The 23,840-nt window shown below is 36.0% G+C and overlaps 1 protein-coding gene across 6 annotated transcripts in view; it reads left to right on the top strand.

The window, feature by feature from the left end:
* LOC149734300 (lipoxygenase homology domain-containing protein 1-like) overlaps positions 1 to 23,840 on the top strand; it is a 33,791-nt gene that overhangs the window by 7,855 nt on the left and 2,096 nt on the right. For 2 of the 6 annotated variants that reach the window (XM_089881811.1, XM_089881815.1), the window contains 44 exons: positions 90 to 219; positions 545 to 648; positions 1,066 to 1,239; positions 1,572 to 1,826; positions 2,068 to 2,245; positions 2,566 to 2,745; positions 3,106 to 3,210; positions 3,622 to 3,761; positions 4,097 to 4,232; positions 4,539 to 4,753; positions 5,169 to 5,332; positions 5,625 to 5,728; positions 5,997 to 6,163; positions 6,490 to 6,709; positions 7,047 to 7,201; positions 7,535 to 7,613; positions 7,875 to 7,953; positions 8,264 to 8,319; positions 9,385 to 9,972; positions 10,706 to 10,741; positions 11,056 to 11,246; positions 11,420 to 11,559; positions 11,821 to 11,900; positions 12,106 to 12,251; positions 12,539 to 12,626; positions 12,907 to 13,110; positions 13,547 to 13,739; positions 13,950 to 14,119; positions 14,331 to 14,454; positions 14,648 to 14,766; positions 15,232 to 15,371; positions 15,578 to 15,730; positions 15,899 to 16,105; positions 17,225 to 17,380; positions 17,740 to 17,877; positions 18,246 to 18,412; positions 18,688 to 18,835; positions 19,272 to 19,460; positions 20,029 to 20,161; positions 20,468 to 20,595; positions 21,360 to 21,547; positions 21,871 to 22,141; positions 23,023 to 23,156; positions 23,541 to 23,834. In XM_089881811.1, the coding sequence (XP_089737937.1) occupies positions 90 to 219; positions 545 to 648; positions 1,066 to 1,239; positions 1,572 to 1,826; positions 2,068 to 2,245; positions 2,566 to 2,745; positions 3,106 to 3,210; positions 3,622 to 3,761; positions 4,097 to 4,232; positions 4,539 to 4,753; positions 5,169 to 5,332; positions 5,625 to 5,728; positions 5,997 to 6,163; positions 6,490 to 6,709; positions 7,047 to 7,201; positions 7,535 to 7,613; positions 7,875 to 7,953; positions 8,264 to 8,319; positions 9,385 to 9,972; positions 10,706 to 10,741; positions 11,056 to 11,246; positions 11,420 to 11,559; positions 11,821 to 11,900; positions 12,106 to 12,251; positions 12,539 to 12,626; positions 12,907 to 13,110; positions 13,547 to 13,739; positions 13,950 to 14,119; positions 14,331 to 14,454; positions 14,648 to 14,766; positions 15,232 to 15,371; positions 15,578 to 15,730; positions 15,899 to 16,105; positions 17,225 to 17,380; positions 17,740 to 17,877; positions 18,246 to 18,412; positions 18,688 to 18,835; positions 19,272 to 19,460; positions 20,029 to 20,161; positions 20,468 to 20,595; positions 21,360 to 21,547; positions 21,871 to 22,141; positions 23,023 to 23,156; positions 23,541 to 23,834 (7,166 nt within the window). Of the gene's footprint in view, positions 1 to 89; positions 220 to 544; positions 649 to 1,065; positions 1,240 to 1,571; positions 1,827 to 2,067; positions 2,246 to 2,565; positions 2,746 to 3,105; positions 3,211 to 3,621; positions 3,762 to 4,096; positions 4,233 to 4,538; positions 4,754 to 5,168; positions 5,333 to 5,624; positions 5,729 to 5,996; positions 6,164 to 6,489; positions 6,710 to 7,046; positions 7,202 to 7,534; positions 7,614 to 7,874; positions 7,954 to 8,263; positions 8,320 to 8,585; positions 8,727 to 9,384; positions 9,973 to 10,705; positions 10,742 to 11,055; positions 11,247 to 11,419; positions 11,560 to 11,820; positions 11,901 to 12,105; positions 12,252 to 12,538; positions 12,627 to 12,906; positions 13,111 to 13,546; positions 13,740 to 13,949; positions 14,120 to 14,330; positions 14,455 to 14,647; positions 14,767 to 15,231; positions 15,372 to 15,577; positions 15,731 to 15,898; positions 16,106 to 17,224; positions 17,381 to 17,739; positions 17,878 to 18,245; positions 18,413 to 18,687; positions 18,836 to 19,271; positions 19,461 to 20,028; positions 20,162 to 20,467; positions 20,596 to 20,748; positions 21,308 to 21,359; positions 21,548 to 21,870; positions 22,142 to 23,022; positions 23,157 to 23,540; positions 23,835 to 23,840 lie in introns of those variants that run through there. The other 4 variants (XM_089881813.1, XM_089881814.1, XM_089881812.1 and 1 more) reach the window with 4 other exon arrangements.

Genomic DNA, 23,840 nt, shown 5'->3' with positions numbered 1-23,840 from the left:
TTACTTTGTATTTTTAAGTTTAATTCTTTAAGCCATGTAAATACAAATATTGTATTAGATTAAATGAAATATCACTATGTTTGTCGCAGTGGGATCTTGAAAAATGGAAGTTTCAGCGAGGAAACCAAATTATTTTGCTGAGTCATGCTACCCATAATGCAATTCGTGTTCGTAACGACGCAGGAATTGATGGGCTGGGGGATCCGTCGAGCTCTAATTGTAAGTAGTAGTCAAGAAATCTTGAATGAATACTTGTTTGTTTATCCTCACATGGCTGGGAAACGACAGTCCTTATAACACGAGTGTTCTGTTTCATACACCTCATGTCAGCTTACAAGTTACCAAGTATGTAACATTGTGGGTTAATATTTTTCTGTATGGCTGACAATTTTGACAACCCATTAGTGGTCACTTGGTTGGAGCAATTGCTGTTAAGTGACTTGCTAAAAACATATACGCCCACAATGGTAGCAGCGACAGGCCTTGAACCCATGGTTACCAATGGGTAGCCCCAAATATAAATAACAACCTGTTGTCCACACAGGTGTATTTGAGGTGATGAGACGTCGTGGTAACATTCGTGTGTTCTCAAATATTGCGCAATCTTCGTTTCATCTTGCTCTCGATCAAAACAGAGTCTTGGGGCAGGTAAATATCAGAAAAAGAAACAACTATTCATTACTGTTTTTCTGTATATTTTAAATGTTTTTGGTTGAAAAACAATATCCTGCACATATATTACTGTGGGGTAAGAAGTGATACTGTTAGCGCCTATATCCTATAATCCTAATTCTGGTTTGAACAATTAATAACAGTTTTTTGGAATTGCTGGGAATACAGTTGTATAATTCTGTAAATATTCTTTGTTTACTACCAAATGGGACGTGAAAAGAAATAAAATCCCATCTTACCTTAACCTACTATTTGTTTATCCTAAATACCTACACAGTTTGTATTAAATTGTTATCATTTATTATTATTAAAAAAAAAAAAAAAATTAAATTATTAAAAATAAAAATTATAAACATTAAAAAGATTAAATAATTATCATTTAAATATCTCCAGGGCAAAGGAGGTTCATTCTGTGAGTTTCAAGTCAAAGTTCAATCTGATCGTTCCGTCATCTTCGAATCATGTAAATACAACGGACAACACATAACGTTTGATCCGAGTGGTAAACCAGCTGACACTAGAGGGCAACCAAGTGCACAGGGAAGATTGTTCACTGTTTATGTCAAGGTTGGATCATTGTTTGTAACATTGTGTTTAAAGCTGGTTTAAAACTGTAAATCAATATGTTAATATAGTGAGTATTGAGATTTCATTATTCTTATTACATTTTTCTGATGATATTAAAAGTTGGTAAAGATATTTCGGAAAAAAGTTTCTGTAAAGCATTTTAAGTGTGGTTTATATTTTATTTAATGATCATTTATAGAAGTGGTTTTTATTTTTTTTTCCTTGCTGCACCTCTTCCAAATCTCAACCAATTCTCACACCTCCTTTTAGAATTGCTTGTATAAAGTAGACCTAGCCAACTTTATCCCTGGTTAAGAATCCCTCAATTACAGGGATGCTTTCGGGACGGTTCCATCATCCTACTCAACACTAGCCCCACCCAAGCTTTGGCAGTTACCGGGGTAGGTGATGTGATTGGTACGGGACGCCGTTATGACATCACAGAGACAAAAGGGGGGCAAAGTGGGCCACCGAAGCAGTTCGCAAACTTCCGTGTGGTAAAGGTAGCAGAAGGAGTTAGAATGTTTCAGTGTGAGAAGGAACCAAAACGATATTTACGAATAAAAGATGGACTATGTGATGGATTGGTGAGTAAGAAGTGAAAATATTCCTTTTTTTGTATTAATCTAGAACTTGTTTGCAGCTTTTCAGGTTTGGTTCAAAATATTCTGAAAACTATAAAATTTCGACTTTTTGGTATTTTTAATTTAAAAATTAAATCAAGTATATTTTGCGAAGATAAGCTCCAATGTGATACGCACAATAAACATGGTATTTTGGCCACAATATAGAATATAACTATAAAAAAATTTCTCCCACCATATACAGGGGTCAGGAGACGTGTATTGTCACTTTAAAGTTCAAAAGCACAAACTGTCAGGTTACGTAACGTTGCAATCCATGAAACATCGCGGGGTGTTCGTTGGTTTGAACACAAACGGTAAAGCGAGACCTACGGTTGATACTGGGGATGAAAACACACAGTTTTACCCGGAAGTTATAAAGTGTAAGTACGCCAACAAAGTAAGACAAGTGGTGACTCGTAAAGTAGTGGAGTTGTATGAAACAGAACACCTGTGTGATAACGACTATCGTTTTCAGTCATGCAAGGATAAAGCAAGTTACATTTATTTGTTATTGTAAATAATCCACCAAAAACATAAATAACATTTACTACAATTTTTCCTAATCTTGTTTTTTTACAAAAAAATACACCAACAATATCAATCACTCATTTTGTCCTCAATCCTATATTTCTTTCAATTTTCAGTCAGAAACTTTTATACCAAAATTTTCTTTCTTTTTTTAATTTTCTTTTTTGTTAAGTTGGCGAGAAGAAGTCTTCCCCAGCAGTTGAATGGAGGACACCAGAACCTTCTTTCCTCCTCTCTCCTAATGGAGCGGGAAAAACTCATAGAAGTCGTGATAATGTTTCAAACAGATCGGTTCAAACTTCGTCAGTTGTTACTTTGCAGAACAGAGAAGATAGCAATACAGCTCCAAAAGGTGAAGTGAATTGATAACATTGGTCTATTCTATTCTATATGAGTGAGCCCCCTTGACCAATGATTTAGGCCAGACTTGTCTCATTACCATATCATCATTAGTCATTTACCACTGTGTTTTAACAGTACAGATTTTTTTGATCTGCTTTTTTAAAGTTGTCCTCTGTTTTTAAAATTTTAATTTAATGTTTTACTGCATGTTGCGAATAAAACACAAAACTCTACATTATACAAGCGGATATCATCCAAAAGCCCTTTGTAAAATAAGTATGTTAAAAATAAATTTGTTTCATTTTATTATTTCATTTTATTAAGATAATTATTTCTAAAAAAATATTTTTACTATATTTCTTGTTTCCAGATGGTGACTTCAGAATATATGTGACCACCGGTAATAATGGAACAAATGAAACAATCTCACTAACAGTGTATGGGGAGAATGAAGTGTCTGAACCTATTGTACTTGGTGGGTGGATTGACTGTTATATAATTATTTATAGGGTTGACTGCTATATATCGATAGTTAATTGGATTGAGTGCAACACACTCTATATTGGCAGACATAAAATAAAACAAAATAAAAAAAGAACAAACAAAATAAACTCCAAAAAACAAACAAAAATAATTCAGAAAAACAATAAATAAATTTTGCTACTGCATTTTATCTAAAAGCGAGAAAAGGGTGTAACAAACAAAGAGTATTTACAGAGCTATATAACTGTATCCTCACCACTCTAAAACAGCACTGTTAATTGTTCGAAACAAGATTAAAAAAAAATTGGATATTTTGTGCTAAAAACTTGACCCACAGTACTATATTACCACCCACAGTGCGATATAAACACAGTTTTTTTACAACCTGATCTTTCTCTCCCAGGCAAAGGCACAGAGGGAGGAGTCTTCCAGTGCGGACAAACCGATGAGTTTCAAGCGAACCTCTCAAAGATCCGCATCATCAAGAAGATAAGGATTGGAGTAGAGGAAGCATCACAAGATTGTGATTGGAGAATTAAACAGGTGGAATATGAATCTAAAATTTCTGGTTTTTATAGAAAATAATGTCAATTTTTAAGAATTTAGACTTTTTAATTAATTGGGTATCTTTTAGCTGGTGAAAATATGAATCAACAAATTTTTACCTTTAAAAAATTGGTGAACTTATTTATCCTGGTGTGGCAGGGCAACAACACGCAGTTGCCATATTTCATAAATTGATGTTTATTGCAAGTTACCCAATAAACAGAAATATTATGTATTATATCACTCAAAAGTTTACTTTGCATACCAAATTTTTAATAACTATATTAGACATTCAGTCATCTATTTTAGCTCATACATTTTTTAAATTTTAGGTGAAAATGAAAGATATGGGCAGCAACGAAATCTTGAAGTTTAAATTTAATCGATGGATTTCAAGATCGAGAGATGACGGATCGACCTTGCGTGAACTTCCTACTGTTAATCAGGATGGGAAACTTAACATGCCAAGTACGTGGTTCTACTTATAGGCACCAAACATGGGGTGACAGGGTGGGCAGGCCACCCCTGAAAATTGCCTTAGGCAAGATATTTAAGAACAAATGGCCCAACCGAGTGGTTACTAATTGGTTGTCCAATTATCAGCCATACATAAAAAATCAAAAAAAAAATCATCCTTACAAAGTAACATACATGGTAATTCGTAAGCTGGCACGAGTTGTTTGAAACAGAACTCCCGTGTTTTAACTACTGTCGTTTTCATGCCACACGAAGATAAACAAATTACACTCATCATTCATACCTTATGTGTTCTAGTGTTAAGATACTTTGTTCTGATACGAACAAGTAAATCTCCCACTCCCACATCACGGAGGAAAAGCAGGGGTACGGCCAACAACCTTGACCCGGAGTTTTACGTCTGCTTGCATGGTCTCTCTGGCGACACGGGGCGGCGATTACTGGCACGGGCACCTGAGAGGGAAACAGGAAGTGATGTCACCGATCGGAAACCAATGTTTTCTCCGGGAAAGGTTTGTGCTGAATCATAATGATGTGGATATTGATAACTAAGCATGTTTTGGTGTTGACGGGATCACTAAAATCTGTAAGTTAACTGGGTTTTTCTATGTTACATATATACCATAATTTTTTTTTTCTTCAGTTATGGTATAAAAAACATGAACATAAATTTAATTTTTTTCATCTATGAAAGTATTGAAATTTCAAAAACAAAACTGTACATAGAAACATCAATGCCATAACATTTCAAATTCTTTGGCAATCAATCTAAAAATTTTAGTTCAAAATTTATAAACAAATCACTTATATCATATTCTTGGGTAATGGACAAAAACTGGCCTTCAAGTAATGTGCAAAAACTGGCCTAAATCCCATGTCCTCAAGGACCCCACCTATACAAAATAAAATATATTTTGTTTCTTTTAGTTGGACAGGTTTGAGGTAGAAGCAGTGACATTAGGAGAGCTAACACAGTGCGTGATATCTTGTCCTAAAAGTCACGTCTCACCCAAGCACTCGTGGAGTTGCGATGAAATAATAGTTCGGGAGTCCGAAGGGGCTTCTATGGAGTATGCGTTCCCATGCAAAAAGTAAGTTTTTTTGAATAAATAAATAACAAGAATGCCTGATGTAGAATCTCATTTAATCGAATAAATGAATGTACCCTGCTTATCATGGCAGGCCAGCTTATGCACACAACTGTAGCAACACGAAGCCTCAAACCAAGATATCCTGGGCTAGAGGCAAACATGCTAACCATTTATAACTCCAATTCAGTGGTCACTCATATTTTTTTTAATGTTGTAAACTATATAAAAGCAATCAACAAGCAATTACATACTTTGTTACATAAAAGTACAACAAGTCGATTGTCCATTACAGGTGGATTGGGGTAAGGAAAAATGAAACAGTTGATCAAGTTGTTCTTACTCTTGGTGAAAAGAGAGAAGTAAAGAGAAAGGAGGTTGAAAGTAGAGAGGGTAAAGGTATGTTTCTAATGTGTGCTTTGTGCAAATAATCTGTATTACATTAAAGGGTTTATAATATATAGTATTTTGGATGCAATAGTCGCACTTTTTAACTGACACTCACATTTTTTATACCTACCGTGTTTTAATGATTGTCGTTTTCCTGTTGGTTCCCTTTAAATTACATGGTCCTGGCTATCATATTTGAAGAGATAAATGAAAGCTATATTATGTTGTTATATTAGTATAAATTTATTTTCACTTCTCTTTTTTTCTAATATTTTAGATGGTGATTGGAAAGTGTCAGTTACCACTGGTGCATCTGAAGACGCAGGCACGAGTTCAAACGTCATTTTCCATGCTTATGGTTACGATGGATCCATGTGTGGTCCCGTCTTGCTTGGTAGTGGGGCTCAGGGGATTTTTGGTGCTGGCACAACTGAGCAGTTTAAGGTTTGTGGAAAATATTTTAAAAGTTTTTTCACATAAGTATTTTGAGGATGGTTGTTTTAAGAAGGTATTTTTTCTTTTATATTTTATGGGTGGTAGTTTAGACAACCAGTCAGTGACTATTGGGTTAGAGCAATTGGCGTCAAGTGTCTTGCCCAAAGGAACACACGCCCACAACGGTAGCAGCGACGAGCCTCGCACCCTAACCCTGGGTTAGGGGCAGGCACTTAAACTTCTGTTCTACGGCACCAAGCAAATTGTAAATGTAAACCCTATTGAAGTTTTTAAAATGATAAAAACTGACCTGTAGTAACCTCACATGGCCTCAGGTAAACCTGGCTGGGGTCAACGACCTGATGAAGGTGCGACTGAGCCACGATAACACCGGGAGTGCTCCAGAGTGGTTTGTAGAACGAATCAAATTAAAATGTGTGGCTGATGATGTAACACACACCCTTAATGTGAGGAAGTGGTTGTCTTTGGAGAGGGAACCGCACCAGATTTCGGTTGAAATTCCGATCCCAAGGCCAGGAGAGGAGTTATTGCCAGGTTAGGAATTGTACACAAAGTTTATTGCTTGCTAACTTGTAGGCATTGGCATGAATGAAAACTTATTTATCCTCTTGTGGTGGTGCCCTTTCCTTATGACATGGGTGTTTTGTTTCTTACACCGCCCACTTAGTTACAATCACATAACCTCTTCGACACAATACATTCTTTTCATACCATATGAGGATAAATATATAATAATTGTTCGTGTAACTGGTACACCTTACTGCATTATATGTTACTAATTTATAATACTAATTTTCCAGTGTAAAAAGTATCTCATTTTTTGCCGCATTTCTTTACCTAAAACAATATGACTTTACACATATACCCACAGTGTTGAAATACCAAGTGTTGATATACACTGGTAGCATACTTGGAAGCGACACTGATGCAAGCGTATACATCACCATATATGGGCAACGGGGTGACAGTGGAAGACGACCTTTGTACAAATCCATGAACAACGAACTTAAATTCCAGGAATCACAGGTTTTTAAATTAATTTTATTCTATTTTTTTAATTTTTTTAAAAAATTACTTTTGATGCTTTTTTTAGGGCATATAATATGATGTATTTCAACTTGGAATTTACTTTGTAACTACATTGATTAGTATGTGTAATTTTCAAAATAGCAATCTTGGAAACGTGTGTAAGTTTTAGCCTATCAAAAATCACACACAATTTTAATTTATGTTTTCCTTCAATTTTGAATAAAGAAACACATTTGGGCAAATTTCAAATTATCTTTTGGTATCCCGATCACTTTTGAATAGAGTTAGCCCACCATGCAACGATTAATAAGTGACATTCATTTATCACAGATTGATATATTTGAGGTCGAGGCAGTTCATCTTGGAGAACTAACCAAGATAGAGATTGGACATAATGGAATTGGACACGGTAATTGATTAATGATTATGAAAGTGGTTGTTCAATATGTTTCAAAGTGTTTTTAGTCTATTCAGTTTACCAGAATTGGACATAGCATGCTATTTGGCTTTTTGGGTATTGTAACTTTAGAAAACAATAGATTGTGCAAGTATTAAGTATTTGTTAAATTCACAAAAAAAACTACAGACACATATAAACCAAAAGTTTCCATATTATTTTATTCACAATATTAAACTTTTTTTTGTTCTACAATTTAAATATTTTTACCAGGCAACGGTTGGTTTTTGCACAAAGTTTTGATAAAAGAATCAGAAATTTCACCCAGAGATTATGTGTTCTTTTGTAACAGGTATGTAACAACTAACAAAGTAATGCATTAAATTAGACTTAACCTTAGTAAAAAAATACACACATATATAGTAGGGTGAAAGAAGACAGGACATGTTTAGCACATAAAATCCAAATATCCTGATCGTGTTTTAAACAATTAACAGCGGTGTAAAGGATTCGTGAAAATACGATTTTATAATTCTTTAAATGTTCTTTATTTACTAGTACTACCAAATGGAAAGAGAAAATAAAATGAAAAAGTGTCCCATTTTCCCCCAGCCTACTATATATTCATATAAAAGAAAAAATTAAAACAAAAATTGTCATAGGTGGTTGGATGATGGACAGGACGATGGAAAGATTGAAAGAATCATCAAAGTTGAACGTGAGTTTATACTTATGAAGTTTCCCATGTTTGACAACTATGACTGCATTTAAATTATGTAACTTTTTATTAAAAAGTTTAAAAACATTTCGTCCATGATCTTGTTTACTACCTCATAATTCTACCTCATAATTCTCTTGTTTACCTCATAATTCTTTTGAGTGGGCATTGGGTATATGCTGGTGCTTTACTTATGTCATACATACACTAAAATAGTTAGTTCTTTCACTATAAAAAAGATACAACGCTTTAATTCTCTTTCAAAGCAAATTCAAACGTTTCGGAAATGTCCTTAAATTTTCCACCAACTCCATACCCCCCCTCAAGGGCAGACACCACTTCAACTTTATGGCTTTATAAGATAGAGCCTGACATATTCATACACCCAATCACACCTGATGTGTTAGGTAAACAGATGGTAAACGATCTAACTGGTTGTGTGCAATAAAATCTCGAAATCATTTTTTCAACTAACACCAAAATTAAAAAAAAAACACTTAAAAATAATTTAACACTGTCCTTTGAGGTTATAAAGGTGCATTTGGGGTAATAGGCCAACTGTGGCTTAAATCTCAGGTACCATGACATGCTTTGATAACAGAACGTACTGCTAAGCTGTCAACAGTATAATCTTAAAGGAAATCAAATTATTTTTGGCTCCCTGATTGTGTGTCTTTATATGAATATATGAGCTTGCATATATTCATTCTAAGTTGATTTATTAACAAACTAAATAGAAAATAGAAGAAAAAAACAAAGTGTTATTTAGGAAAATAACGAAAAGATTTTGATCAGAAAAACATTTTTTAACTTTTATTATTATAAAAACACAAAACATAAAGTTTAGTTGTATCTTTTCAGTCCCAACAGAGAAAAAACGGCTTAAAATATTCACTTAACACATTCTAAAATCTAAACAATTTGTTTTACTACAAAAAACCTTTTTGTTTTTGCCCCTCAAAATTCCGTATTACCAACTACTTTTACTATATTGATATTAAATGGTTGATGGTACAGTATATCTTAAAGCTTAGGCATCAGGTTATTTGTGGCTTAACCTTCCAGAGCAAGCTATGCATTTATCATCATACATTGCAACCCCTTCTACTGCATCATCCCATGGTCCTGGGTTCAAATCCTACCCCAGCCCTGAGTTATGTTCATCCACCATATTACTACCTCTTCACCCTTCATCTGAGGCGTCATCAGCGCAGGGTGAACTGAGTTCAAGTCCCACAGTCGCCCCTTGCAGTAGTCGGAGTAACGACCATCGTATCCAAGCATGGAAACAGAAACCAGAACTTTACAGAATAAAAGCGACCCCCAAAGCAAAGAAAATGCGGAAAGCAAGTGACAGAAGAGCTGCCTCACAAGTTCTTAGACGTTCAACAAAATTCACGCAACAGAAGATCAAATCTGACGGCGAAAGCTTTACAATGTCTTCAGATGTTTCGGACCCCGTAACCACAACTCCTTCTTCTCCAAGTAGACTTGTCCCTCATCTGTGGCATTTGAACCCGTCACCACCTCCCCACTTGTCAACAAATGATAACGACTCCTCGACGCGCCCATCGCCCACTGTGCGCACATTGCGCGGGGACGCCCTTCGCCGAGTAAACTCCAACTTAATGGAGACAATGACTCGAAAATCTCGTAAGATCCACCCCCAGTGACCGCCAGTCCACTAATCCTCAATCACTGCCAGATGTATTAACACACACTGCCGGATAGCTGATTTGAACGTTTGCACCGGTGAACCAAATATTCCTCATATAGAAGTGATGTAGGCTTCAATAGTTGCTACCTCGGCGCCTGCATGCTTAGTATTATGCTCTGAGAACTAGGACTTAAACTGCTGGCATTTTAGAGCAGCTAAATTAGAATTTAGCAAGGCAAGCTTAGTTACATAGCTTAAATAGTGAAATAGTAAAGGCAGATTTAGTTATACTTTACATTAGGGCTCAATGAGGTTAAACAATCAGTAGAAAATGAAATATTTGTTTTTCCTGATAAAACCAGTTTAAACCGGTTGTGAAATGAACAACACACCATGTTTTACACTTTCAGTATTTTAATTACATGACAAACAACATAATGTAAAAAAATATTTTTTTAGGAAATAAATTTTCTTATTTTAAAAATATTTTTTTTCTATTTTAAATAAAAATTGTCTTTTTTAAAAAAAATTTCTTTTTTATTATTTTATTAAATTTGTTTTATAATATAAATTTCAATGCTATGAACATTACTGTAGTAGGAATGCTTACTCTTAGCTTAAACCACGAATCAAAAACTGCGGAATGAAAATTTATTAAAGTGCATGATTTAGATATAGTGTATGCAACTTTGATAAATCGCATGTTGTTAATATTTGTTTCTTTTACAGCTTTGGATGAGGACGAGAGTCAAGAAAAATCTTCAGGTGACATTAAAATGTTTAAAATTAAAATGTTTAAAATTGAAATATTTAAAATCAAAATATTTTATAATTTTCAATTAAATAATCTAATGTTTCAATCAATGTATTTCTTGGCAATACCGTATTCTAAGATTGCTTTCAGAGACTAATTTACAAGTTGTTTTTTAAACTAACATTCTGTTTTGGACCAAATATTATATCTTTGAAAACAAAGAAATTTCTTAATAATTTTCATATGTATTTTTTACAATCTTTGAGCGCTTTGGTTTTTTCAAGTATTTATTAAAATTTGTTGACTTTTATTTTTTTTCTTATAGAGGGCCAATACAGAGTTCTAGTTACAACCGGTTTAGAATCCACCAGCGAACTTTGCCCCAGTGATGCTCGCACCTCACTTGTTATATATGGAGAAGAAGGTAAAACCGGTCAAATCCTGCTCGGACCGGTTTTAGGGACAAGTGAGGAACATTCGGAATGTTTCAAACCTGGTCAAACGGATGAGTTTAAGGTATAAACAACTTATTTTTTTGACACTGTAGCATAGTGGTTAGCAGGACTGCTTCTAACCCAAAGGTTTTGGGTTCAAGGCTTTTTGCTGCTGCCGTTGTGGGCATATGTGTCTTTGGCAAGATCATTTTTTATTATATGTATTATTCTGATATATGTATTATATTCACTCAGATTGATGTGCCTGAAATTGGTGAGATATATAAAGTCCGCATGTCCATTAGTGAAGATAGTGATTGGCATGGTTGGTACCTTGATAAACTCATCCTGGAAGATATGGCAACTCAAAAGCAACTTGTCTTCAATTGTAACCGGTAATTTGGCCTATGCGTCTTTGGGAAAACACCAACCGGCAATTGCTCATCGAAAGAGTCCAATTTGTCAGCCACACAAAAAAATTTTTTATATGCTTTTAGATTTTCTTACCCTGAATGAATAAATGAATGTAACTTATCTACCCCCACGTGACCAGAAAAGACAGTTCTTATACCACGGGTGTTCTGTTTTACTCACTGCTTATACATGACCACATACTACCTAGAAGAGTCCAATCATAAACACAACTTAATTTTCAGTTGGTTATCTAAATATGAAGATGATCAAATTACTGTGCGTGAAATGCCAACTACAAGACAGGGTGAAGAGACATTACCAGGTTGTTATATTGCCTATGCATTCCCTACCAAACAACAATAACATATTTAACTAAATGTAAAAAGACCATTAATTGAAATATCAGACTTTTTTTTTGATGTTACATTCAAACTTTATGTTTTCTACTTTTTACGTTTCAAAAAACGTTTGTCACATATAGATATATGTTAAAAAAATAATAAATCATTTTTGACCATTTGAAACAGTGAACCTATACCATGTGATTGTTGCCATGGGAGATCGACCAGGAGCGGCAACTGATTCTTCAATTTATGTCACACTACGTGGCGACCGTGGTGACACTGGTCACAGAAAACTAATTCACCCTCACGCGGAAATCATTCCTTTTCAGGTAGACATTTTTCTAAAAAACAATCAGTCACATAAGTGGTAACTCTTAAAGGTGAATGGGGTGTATAATATAGAACCCGTGTTATAACCCCCGCCGTTGCCCTCACACAAGCATAACAAGTGACATTTATTCATATACAATGTGTTCTTCTTACTAATATTATATGATTTAAATACAATTTAAATGTTTAAATAAAAAAAAAGAAATTTCTATTTAAATACTATGTAATGTAGTTTTAATTTGTAGTTCAAAAGAAAGAAATAGTTAAAGTTGACTTTAATTTCCAGCGAGGTAAAAGTTCCCACTTCTCACTTGAAGCAGTTGATCTTGGGAAGTTAAATGAAGTAATTATCAGCCATAACGGGGTCGGTTATGGTGAGTCATTCATATCTCTTACATATTTATGTTTTGTATATAATTTTTTTTTCGAGTTTTTTATTTTTACTAGTAATTTATGTGATGGCAGAAAAGATAGCCTGTGCAATATGAATGTCTACTCTATTCTGAATAAAAAATGTCACTCGTGCACAATAATGTAACGTACTTTATCCTCGCGTGGTCAGAAAACGACAGTCGCTATAACACGGGTGTTCTGTTTTAAACACTTCATGCCAGCTTACGAGGATAATTATTAGTTTTTTTTTCTCACATGCAGGTGCTGGTTGCTTTGTTGAAAACGTCGTCGTTCGTGAAAGCGAGTATTCTGACATCGAGTGGTTGTTTCCGTGTCACGCTTGGCTCGACGACCATGTGGGCGACTGTAAGACATCCCGCCGCTTGATGGTGCTAGGGAGCTGTGAATCGACACGAGACGACGAACTCGTTAAACTCGCTTCTCCACCAAGTCGTGAACCTTCGGGTGAGTGGTGTGGTGTCATAATAGTAGGGTGGGGTAAGATGGGCCATGTTTTGTTCTATTTCACGTCCCATTTGGTAGTAAACATAGAATATTTACAGAATTATAAAACCCTTTCATCATGACTAAAAACCTTGTGTTGTGTTTGTTTGTATAAGTACACGCCAACATAATCATTGTTATAGAAGAAAGCATATTCAATGTGCAAATTAATTTGTTTCATGAGTTTAGTATTTCTCACTTATATACAGTAAGTCTCAATACACACATACCAATATACACAGATACACACACACACCAATACAATCATAGTTACCACTCAAAAGGTTAAGTGTCGGTCGTGAGAGTTTGCCACTTGAAAATCGAAAACTGTTGAAGCACTTTTACAATCGGTACCAAAATCAACAAGCCCATATTAGGAAATCTCCTTTCTCTGCAGGTCAATATGATGTCACAGTACAAGTGGGTGAGGTAATGGCGCAGGGTAACGAGGCAATTTCACTCACCGGGGTTTTCCAAGGAATGAAATCGGTGAGCAAACCACAGAGCCTCGGTGAATGGAAGCCCGGTGGCGCTAAAGAGTTTACAGGAAAAATAGACGTAGGAGACTTGGGTGAAATCACAAAACTCAGGTAAAAGTTTTGGGGTAGCTACATTACAACCTGTGATTAATTAAAAAGTATAATTTAAACTTTTTTATGAAAAATTGCAAATTTTTATTTTTTTATTTTTTGCAAATATTTTAACAATTTTTGTTGCTTTTTCTAATGATTGAACTTGTGTTGTAATATCTTCTAAAATCTAGCTGACCCAATGTTAAATATCAACGGTACATCTTTCAGAGTTGAAATGGAGGATTCTGACCATGATTTAAACCTTCTACTTTCGAGTGTCCAAATCTCAAATGAGCAAGATTCCATCAACTTTCACTTCCAGCGCAGATTTAAGTCGCTTAACGGTTCAACTACAAAAGAAATGCCTGCGCTGCGTAGTTATAAACCTTCTCTCAAGTGTAAGTTACTTATCTCTGCTTTTTAAATCTTTGTCTGGTAATTTGAAAGAAAGTTTAGCTTGTTGTTGGAGCGCTGGTGTTGTAACTAAAGGACATTGGGTTCAATGCTCGACGCTGGTACAATTGCGGATGTGTCTTTAGGCAGGACTCTGTTGCCAATATGTTAAGCTATACAAAAAATAAAAAACAATCCCTTTTTGTTTGTCCACAGTTCTCACCTACTTCGTGCATATTGAAATGAGTCCTGGAGATTCAGAAATACCTTCAGATGCAAAGCTATGTTTGAATTTAATTGGTGAAAATGGAGACTCAGGTTTTAGGACGTTGTTTCGTGGGTATGTCAAGTTCACCATTAAGTATTGAAGAGGTTTTATAAAAAAAATTGTTTTACTTATAATATATATAGAAAAATATGTTAAAAAAAATAAGATTTTGTATATGTAGGTGTTATTTTTATATGGGTGTATTTAACAATGTAACAAAGGAATTGGTTTGTGAAAAACCAATTAAATATTTTCCATCCATTAGTATGAATGGATTCTCAGCAACAAAACGAGCGAAAGGATATACTTTCCAACTTGAGTTGTTGGACCTCGGTAAACTTAATAAAGTTTCACTCGCTTATGGGAGTTCAGGATCAACAACAGGTCGTTAATCAAACATGAGACTTGGTTTCATTTTCTTTAATTTTTCATTCTTTTTAAGTTTTCATTCTTTTTAAGTTTTCATTCTTTTTAACTTTTCATTCTGTTTATATTTTCAATTTCTTTAATATTTTCATTCTCTTTTGAAATCATTTGGTTTAAAAACAAAGAATATTTAAATAATTTTATAACCGTAGCCCAAAGACCGTAAACGATCATTGTTAATTGTTTAAATCACGATCGGGGAATATGGGAAGTGCTACCAGTTTCCCATCTTACCCAATACTACTATATTGGAATCAATGTGGGTCAGCAACTTATATTTTCAAGGTAATAATTTCAATTTAATATCCTTACTACCAAATGGGATGAGAAAAGAGAATGAAAACACATCCGGTCCTACCCCAATCTATAAAATGTGTGTTTGTCCCATTCTACCCCACCGAACTATATCTCCTTTATCATCAGGTTGGAAGATCGAGATGATCCGAATCTTCATTCCTGCTCCTCCCAACTCCTATGCCGGCTCCCCTCCTCATGAACCATCTTACCTCTCCTCTGTGGATCATCTCTTTAAAACCACTTCTTTAATCTCTCGAGTAGAAAAGGTTTGTAGAATGTTTATCTAGTTGAAACACAAAGTGTGTATAATACATAACAGATAGTACGTGACTTGTAAGTGGGCGAATGAAGCATCCACGTAAGGTCTGTAACACATCACCTGTGTTATAACTCTTAAGTTGTCCTGTCAATGGAAGATATATAGTTTATGTTCACATTAAACTTTATCTGTAAATTACTATTATTCTAAAAGGAGTACAATCTCTCTCCCGCATCTTCTGCTGATCCGGATGTGAAAAAAATCTTCCGGGCTACATCCGGATACAAATCCCGGAACTTAGTGAAAAATCCTCCGGATGCAAGTGGAGTATGGAAGATGACGGTGGCATCAGATGAATATGATGAGGTAGACAAATAGAAAAAGAACAAGATTTTTAAATTTTAAGGGAAATAAAGTTTTTCAAATAATAGAATTTTATTTTTTTTAAGTCAAAATTTTTCTGTTGCTTATTCATTGTGCTGGGTATGAAAGGCTTTTAATTCATTCCAATTTAATCTGTCACCTTTTATACAGGAATCCCCTCTAAACCAAGTATCTGTTCAAATCTTCGGAGCCAAAGGTTCTTCTGAGGTATTCCACCTCTCCGATTACCAAGAAGAACAAGATCTAATCTCCGATCTTCATTTACAATCAAAACAAGTAACACTTGGAACAAATATTGGTGATTTGAATACGGTCAGACTTGTTTTAAAGCAAGACACGATGGTTCGAATACATAAAGTGAGTGCTTTTAACATATTTTTTACATTTTTTATCCTGTTTTGTTTTTTCTATGGTATGTAATTCCCAAAGTTAGTATAGACCAAGTTAGGAAACGGCGCTCGTGTCCGCCATTACGGAGCCCACAGAGGGTTAATCGCCTATACAAATGCATGGTCGGCATGTGTTCATTTAGTTCTTGTAAGCGATACAATGCTAGAAAACACGTATAGCGGTTGTTTTAACATTTAAAATATAATTTCTTATATAAATCTTGTAATATAATATAAAATCTAGGAATTAATGTGGAGTAAATTAATATTTTGACTGGTTTTCGCCGTACAGTGTGGTTTAACAGGGTACTTTACATTGGCGATTAAGACTAGCAGCAATCAGCTTAGTTTACATAATAGTAGATGATCATACCTACGAATCTACAGAGCCATTATATACTACATTTATAATCCAACATGAGCGGACATGCAGCTCCAAACTGCTTAAGTACTAGCAGATAAGGTGTTCGCGTTTTCCGATTTCATAAAGACCCGGAACGCCGAAAAGGTAGCTTATTAATTCAAGCAGAGGACCAAAAATAGTAACTCAGTATTGTTTTCGTCAATGTCACTTCGATATTAGGCAAATTTTACAAAGATACCTTAAGTTTCGTTGCCGGGTATACGTGTTAAGTTTGTGAGCCAAAAAGTAAAATCACGGCAATTTACATGCAAAACTGCAGCTAGATACACCAGTTTATGGTAATGTTATGCGTTTTTGTTTGTATTTTTATATTTTAAACATGTTCTTTTATGTTTTTGGTTAGTAAACTTGATATTTTCTGTTTTTTTTCTCTTTAACCGATTGAGTGTTCAATAAAAGTTGATTATTTTTGTGAGGTTTATTATTGTGATAAGATATAACATTAGTAGAAAGCCATTTTTAGGCGCAGAAGTGCTTGGTTTTTAAAAAATCGCAATATTTAAATGAAAAACAGCACCCAGCAATGATAAAATGCTATGCCGTGGGCTCCGTAATGGTGGCGACTATGACGTCATAGACGGGAGACAACGGATAACAATATACTATACTAACTAACTTCTATACTAACTTTGGTAATTCCTAACCATTTGCTTTTTTTCCCAGATCAAGTTAAAAGATGTTTCAACCCATCAAGAATATCTTTCATTCATAAGTCCATCTACAAGACTTAATACAAAGCCAGATAAGGATGGTCGAATAATATATGACGTTCCTCTGGTTAAACCTGACCAAGATCCTGTGTCTAAACATAAATATGAGGCGAGTAGAATTGTTTTAAATAGAAATTGAATGTGACTGACTTTACATTAGCATGGCGGGAAAACGACAGCCGTTATAACACGGGTGTTCTGTTTCATACACCTCGTGCCCGCTTACGAGTTACCACGTTTGTAACTTTGTGGAAGAATGTTTTTTTTTTCTGTATGGATGAAAGTTTATAGACAACCCATTAGTGACCACTTGGTTGGTGCAATTGCCGTTTAGTGTCTTGCCCAAGGACACATATACATCCACAATGGTAGCAGCAACGTGTCGATGGTAGCAGCGACGAGTATGTTCAGCCAAGTTTATTTATCAAATACGGTAACACATAACATAACAATTCAAACAATTCGCAGATAAAAGTCCATACGGGGGATCGTCACGCCGCAGGTACAGACGCCGACGTTCTGTTCACCATATATGGCACGAAAGGAGAAACGGGTCCGTGGTCGTTTAAAGCATTATCTACTAATCCTGAAGATATTTTCCAAGCAGTAAGTGTTTTGTAATTAATTGCTGTTAATTCCTACGATTTCCAGGTCCCATCTATATATGGTACTGTGGGATAAGATGGGACACCGTATGCACATAGTATACAAATACCTTGATCGTGTGTGAGAATACGGTTTTATAATTCTTTGAATGTTCTTTGTTTACTACCAAATGGAGCATCAAAATACAATGAAACATTTACCATCTTCTCCCATTCTACTATATATAGTACTGCGTGGTAAGTGAGGATAACGTTAACACCGAAATCCCATATTTCCTGGCCGTGTTTTAAACAATTAACAACGCTTTTTAAAAACGCTGGGCTACAGTTATATAATTCTGTAATTATTCTTTGTTGTTTTCACTTCAGGGCCATGAGGATACTTTCACATTGGAGACAAGTGACGTAGGCGAACCACGAAAGGTTACTATAGGTCACATGGCAGAGGGCAAAGGTGCTGGATGGTATCTTGATGACGTCATAATAACAGAAATGCGCGACGATCTGGAAACAGAATATACATTCCCGTGTTATAAGTAAGAACATGATGCTAAAAGTTATACGTATTAACTCGTAAGCGGACACGAGGTGTATGAAACAGAACACCCGTGTTATAACGACTGTCGTTTTCTGGCCACGCAAGGATAAAGCAAGTTACATTTATTCATTCATCATAATTTTTAAAAAGCAAGAGAAGGAAATCAACAGCAAAACAACAGTCAGTAACTGTTGCACCCAATATTGACGATTCGTGTTGTGTATTTGAATATTGATTACCGAACAATAATGATTATTTGTGTTTGTGACGTAGGTGGTTCGACGACTCAGTGGATGACAGGTTGAGAGAGCGTGACGTACATGTTGTGGGGTCGAGGTTGAAGCAGAACGGAATCGATTTTTCAAAGTCAGTAGGAAAATGGTCATGCACATTGCACACTATGCCCGACCTCAAAGATCAGGTTTGTAAATTTTGACATTTTTCAGCTTATATGCAACCTTGTATGCCGATTTCAGCAATTTTGAGATTATAAAACCAAAATTATCTGACCTTAACCGGTTTTAACCGCTTTGGGGGCAACAGTTAAAGTTTTTAACTGACGCTCTTTCCCACACTTTTTATACATACCATGTTTTAACGACTGTTATTTTGCTGTTGATTCTTTCTCTTCGTCCTTTAAATAACATGATCTTCGCTATAAATTAGTTGTTTATGACAGATATTGTATGTGACTAACTGTTCAAAATGTACGAATGTATCTGCTTAGGTTACACGATCTCTTTATTCATTAAACTTTCATACATTAATGTAAAAATGTGTAAGTCTGAATACATACATAGTATGTTCGTTTATATTACTTTCATTAATTCAAGTGTTTTATAATGGCCTTATTTCAGGGCCCGTTTGACGCGCGAATCGTGTTCTGCATAAACGATGGTGGAACCAGAGAAAAAGTGCGTCATATCGACCAGGAAGTCGTCGCATTTGACGTCGAGCTCGGAGCCAACAATGCCGATTTCCCACACAAAATCCGAGTTTTCAACGATTCGACGGCCACAGACTGCAAGGCCTGGCCTTTCAGCGAGGTATGTCTGTCAGCGCCGCCGCGAGAGACGGAGAGAAAAACTATTTTCTCGCGAAAATATGCCGGCCCGGAATGCGCGCCATATAAGGTCATCGGTACACCGTACAGCTGTAGATATTTATTGCCCGTCTGATCGGGTTCCACTTTCTCGAAGTTCGGTTTTGTTGCTTCGTGGCCGTCGGCTTGTTTAGAGCCATTACATCTATTCGCGTTACAGAAATATGTTCTGTTTTTTTTAAAAAATATGTGTTTTTGTGTGTCGTAACATTATGTGGTGTACGTAGCTTTATACTAATACGCACTGAGTTATATTAGTCTATTATAGCTTGACATTAGCATTACCGGATCACAACACAACGTAATAGCGTATCCCAAAACACGGTACAAGCACAACCAAGTCACAATAATCAGCTACACAGTTGTATATATGGTAACTTGTAACAAAGCACGAGGTGTACGGAACAAAACACCCGTGTTATTACGACTATCGTTTCCCCGCCACGCGAGGATATATAAGTAACATTCATTCATTCAATTACTAAAAACCAAGTAACTGTTTAACGTTTCAGTTACAAATGACCGACAACGACAGTCGTGAAAAACTTCGTTTCCTCTTCGATAGCGCCCCCGTGTGGGCGGGTAGTGACCGAGGATACGTCAGAGAACTTCCAGTTGTTCGAAATGGATTCCCATTTAAACCTGGTGAGGTTTTAGCATTATTGTTTGATGAGGGTTCAACCATGACCCAATATCATAAATTACAAATAACGTTGTTACATGGTTGATCCTACCAGTATTGATATGTTTGTCTCAAAGATTTAGCCATGCAGGTCTAAGTACGAGCTATCGTACAGCGAAACTGCGAATGGCTTATTAAATCAATAATGGTTCAAAACACGATCAGCAAACAGGTTTAGGTGTTAACAGTATCCCATCTTACTCCACAGTACGAGTTACTTTATACATCACTCGGGGAATCCCCTAACTCGTATTTACTTTGTTTTGCAGTTGTGACGTATTACGTTGTCTTCTGCACGAGCAGCCAATCAGATCCCGAGTTTCGACCTTCTCTCGTCACGCTGCGGTTGCGAGGGGTAGATGGCGACACCTACTGGCAAACGATAGCTGATTCCGAGGTATGATTAGGGGAACACTGGGTTAGACAGGATTAATTGAATGCAACTTGCTTTATCTTCGCGTGGCTGGAAAACGACGATACGATAGCAAACAAATGAATTAATAAAAAAATCGAAGAGAAAACGTAACAAAGCTACATTTGTTAATAATAGGTCATGGGTAAAAGCTGCTTAGGAGAAAAGTCAAATACAAAGCGTGCTGACTGCTAAACCCATAAAGAATGGAATTTCTTTGAATCGTTGGTTGTGTGTAAACAATCCTCACTGTGACGTAATAATAAAACTGCGGATGTGGTTTCCAGCAGTAAAACATAAGCTGACATATACAGCCGTTTAATTGCAATATTGCACCTAACTAAACATTTAAATCGTTTCGTGTTACTGGACCTAATAGTTAACACGTATATAGCCATTTTATTATCTTAAACCCAACCTTCAAAGACAGTAATGTAATTGAATTGTTTATCTGTTAGAAGTTCGAGTGTTAAAACGTACTGTGGGGTAAGATGGGATGCCGTTAACACTTTGTTTACTACCAAATGAGACGATAATGAAAACATGAGCCATCTTACCCCAAATTACCCCAACTTACCATGTATATATGCATATATTTTACAGTGCGATTTCTCATACAATTTATGTCGTACGGGCACATACTTGGTTTTATAGCCACGTCTGCCCATTTGATTAAAACGTCTCATTTAACTCCCAGACTATTATTATGCTCCTGCCTGCATTGCCTAATATGGTCATGTTTCGTGCAGAATTCGGCTGGGAAATTTCAGCCGGGTCGAATCAACGTATTTACTGTTGAAGCGGTTTCACTTGGTGACGTCATTAATTACGTCAGCATCAACGTCAAAGGTCCGACTACGTCATCGTGGTTATTGGAGCGTGTTAAAGTAAAGAGAGGTTACTATGACGATGAGGAACAGATTTTCGAATACGACAAGTTAGTTTTGGGTTTTCTTTTTAAATTAGAGTTGTGCAAAATAACTGTCGTTAAAAGATTGCAATCAATTTAAATACAGAACCGTGCTGCTTTAAAAACTCTCTGTATACAGTGTAACAGCACACCTTTCAATTTATGCAACCAGCAATTTGTCAAGATTTTATAAACTGCTCAAATTATATAACGATGAAGGGGCAACCTTTGATCACGAAACAGCAATTGACACGCTTGTTTTGGAGTTTAAATGACCGGCCATAAAAACAGTACTGCCTGCAATTAAATCATTTCTGACGTTCGTTTCACTTGACCTTTGTTTTACACAGGGAAATTCGGGCCGACGAATCGGTGGAATTAACTCAGGGCAGGATGGTTCCTTGTAAGTCAGTAAACAAAAAATCCAGCACAAAAACACCAGCAACAGTCGCCTACGACGTTGCTATTACTTTGACGGGACAGCGAGCCGATGAAAAATTGAACACAGGCGAACTTGAGTTGTATCTGCAGTTGACAGGCAATAAGGGAGTGTCTGACGTGACATCGGTCCAATTTAATGACGCTGACTCCACGACCGGTTATTATACATCGACCACAACGGTATAATAAGAACTTACAACATTCCGTCGTTCAAGGGCGTAGCCAGCCTAAAATTTTGGTGGGGGCCAAATGTTTTACGGTTGTATTTTGGGTTTGAAAAACCACCTAGTTACAACACAAAACACGGGAAGGCGTACTGTGAATGGCATTTATTTTTCACAATTACGCCGCATGAAAACACAACGATCTACAACTACATTTAAAACTCTATTCGTTGCCTACCACCAGCCATTTTTGTCACAAAATTTGAGATTTGTTTTTCTTAGCTAGCAGGTAGACTGTTTATTACGAAATAATATGGATTCACACGTGAAATCATCCATCATAATAGCGATTGTTTGACCTGGCAACTAATTACGACATAATAGCATTTCACACGGCGATTATTTGCGTCATAATAGGGACTGACACCTTATCATTTAGCATGTGTAAGAAATTTAAAAACAGGCTTAAATGTTTTCTTTCTTTTTCTTTTAATTAGAAAAATGATCCGGAACCGGATCGAGATCCCCCATTTGAACATCACTGTTTAGCACGTTTTAATTTTATTTTTTCACCAATAACATTACTGTAAAACTCAAAATTTGGGGGGGGCCATGGCCCCTCAGGCCCCCCCTTGGCGACGCCCATGCCGTCGTTGTATCGGAATTTAAATTTGAATATAGACAAAGTGAAGCGGCTTCTGTTAAAACGCCGCTAGTTTTACGTGCATTGTAAAAAGCTAAGACAAGAATACATGTTTTACAATCCACACAAAATTTCTAATAACCCAACTGTATTAAAATTATACGCGCGATTGTCTTTGATAATTAAGATAACTTAAAAATAACAATGAATACGTTAACAACTAAGGAAACACCATTACAATTTACTTTACTCAGATAAACACGACAACAGCACAGTTTGGCGATTTATCCAAAATCGGAGTTGGTTTTCTGGTCTTACCTCAACCAAATATTGACCCTGTCTTAAAAAAACTAACTCTCAGGAATAAGGAAAATAACGATTATTATTGGTAAGTTACGTTTAATTTAACATATGCTTGTATTTACTGGCACTATGACGCAACATTTAGTACTGTTTGTACATAAGGCGACATAAAATTACATACTTTGTTATGTTAAGTGTTCTTTATTTTAAAATATTTGACCATGTGGTGGCGCCATTGCTGTTTTCTGTTTGTGAGTTGTTTTCTGAGCACGCTTGTGACGTCATCGTTGGCCGATTGGGTAAATAACGAATCGAGTGAAAAAAATTCAAGCAGTTTTTATTTGAACATGGATGCATGTTTGTTTCACAACGACCCGTGCGTGTTTTCCTCAAACAAAAACAAGGTACTGCTAAAAAGTGGTAAGCAGGACTTAAATGCAAGTGAAAATAAATTACCGCACTTAACCAGCTACTGGAGTCGTCTTGATTTGTACAACAACCAACACCTATGGTCGGTTAACGTGGTACAGCATACATCGTTACCCACAATGCCGTTTACACCGGAAACGACGCAGGAAACGTCAAGTAAACACATGAGTTTGGAAACCGAGGTTTTAAAGTTTAAACAAGGTAGTAGTCTGCCGTGGGAACCGGTTCCGCTTCCGCATTCACAACTTCTGCTTGTCCCGTTACGTCATTTCGAGTCTGAAGCTTTTATTTTGAACGGCCTCTTCTGTCTTCAGTTCCGCATTAAATCAAACAGGTACGT

Source organism: Ciona robusta, chromosome 7 (genome assembly GCF_009617815.1).
Source record: "Ciona robusta chromosome 7, ASM961781v2".
NCBI classification, from domain to species: Eukaryota; Metazoa; Chordata; class Ascidiacea; order Phlebobranchia; family Cionidae; genus Ciona; species Ciona robusta.
Note: the sequence above shows the minus strand (reverse complement) of the source record. Positions and strands in the feature narration are given on the sequence as shown.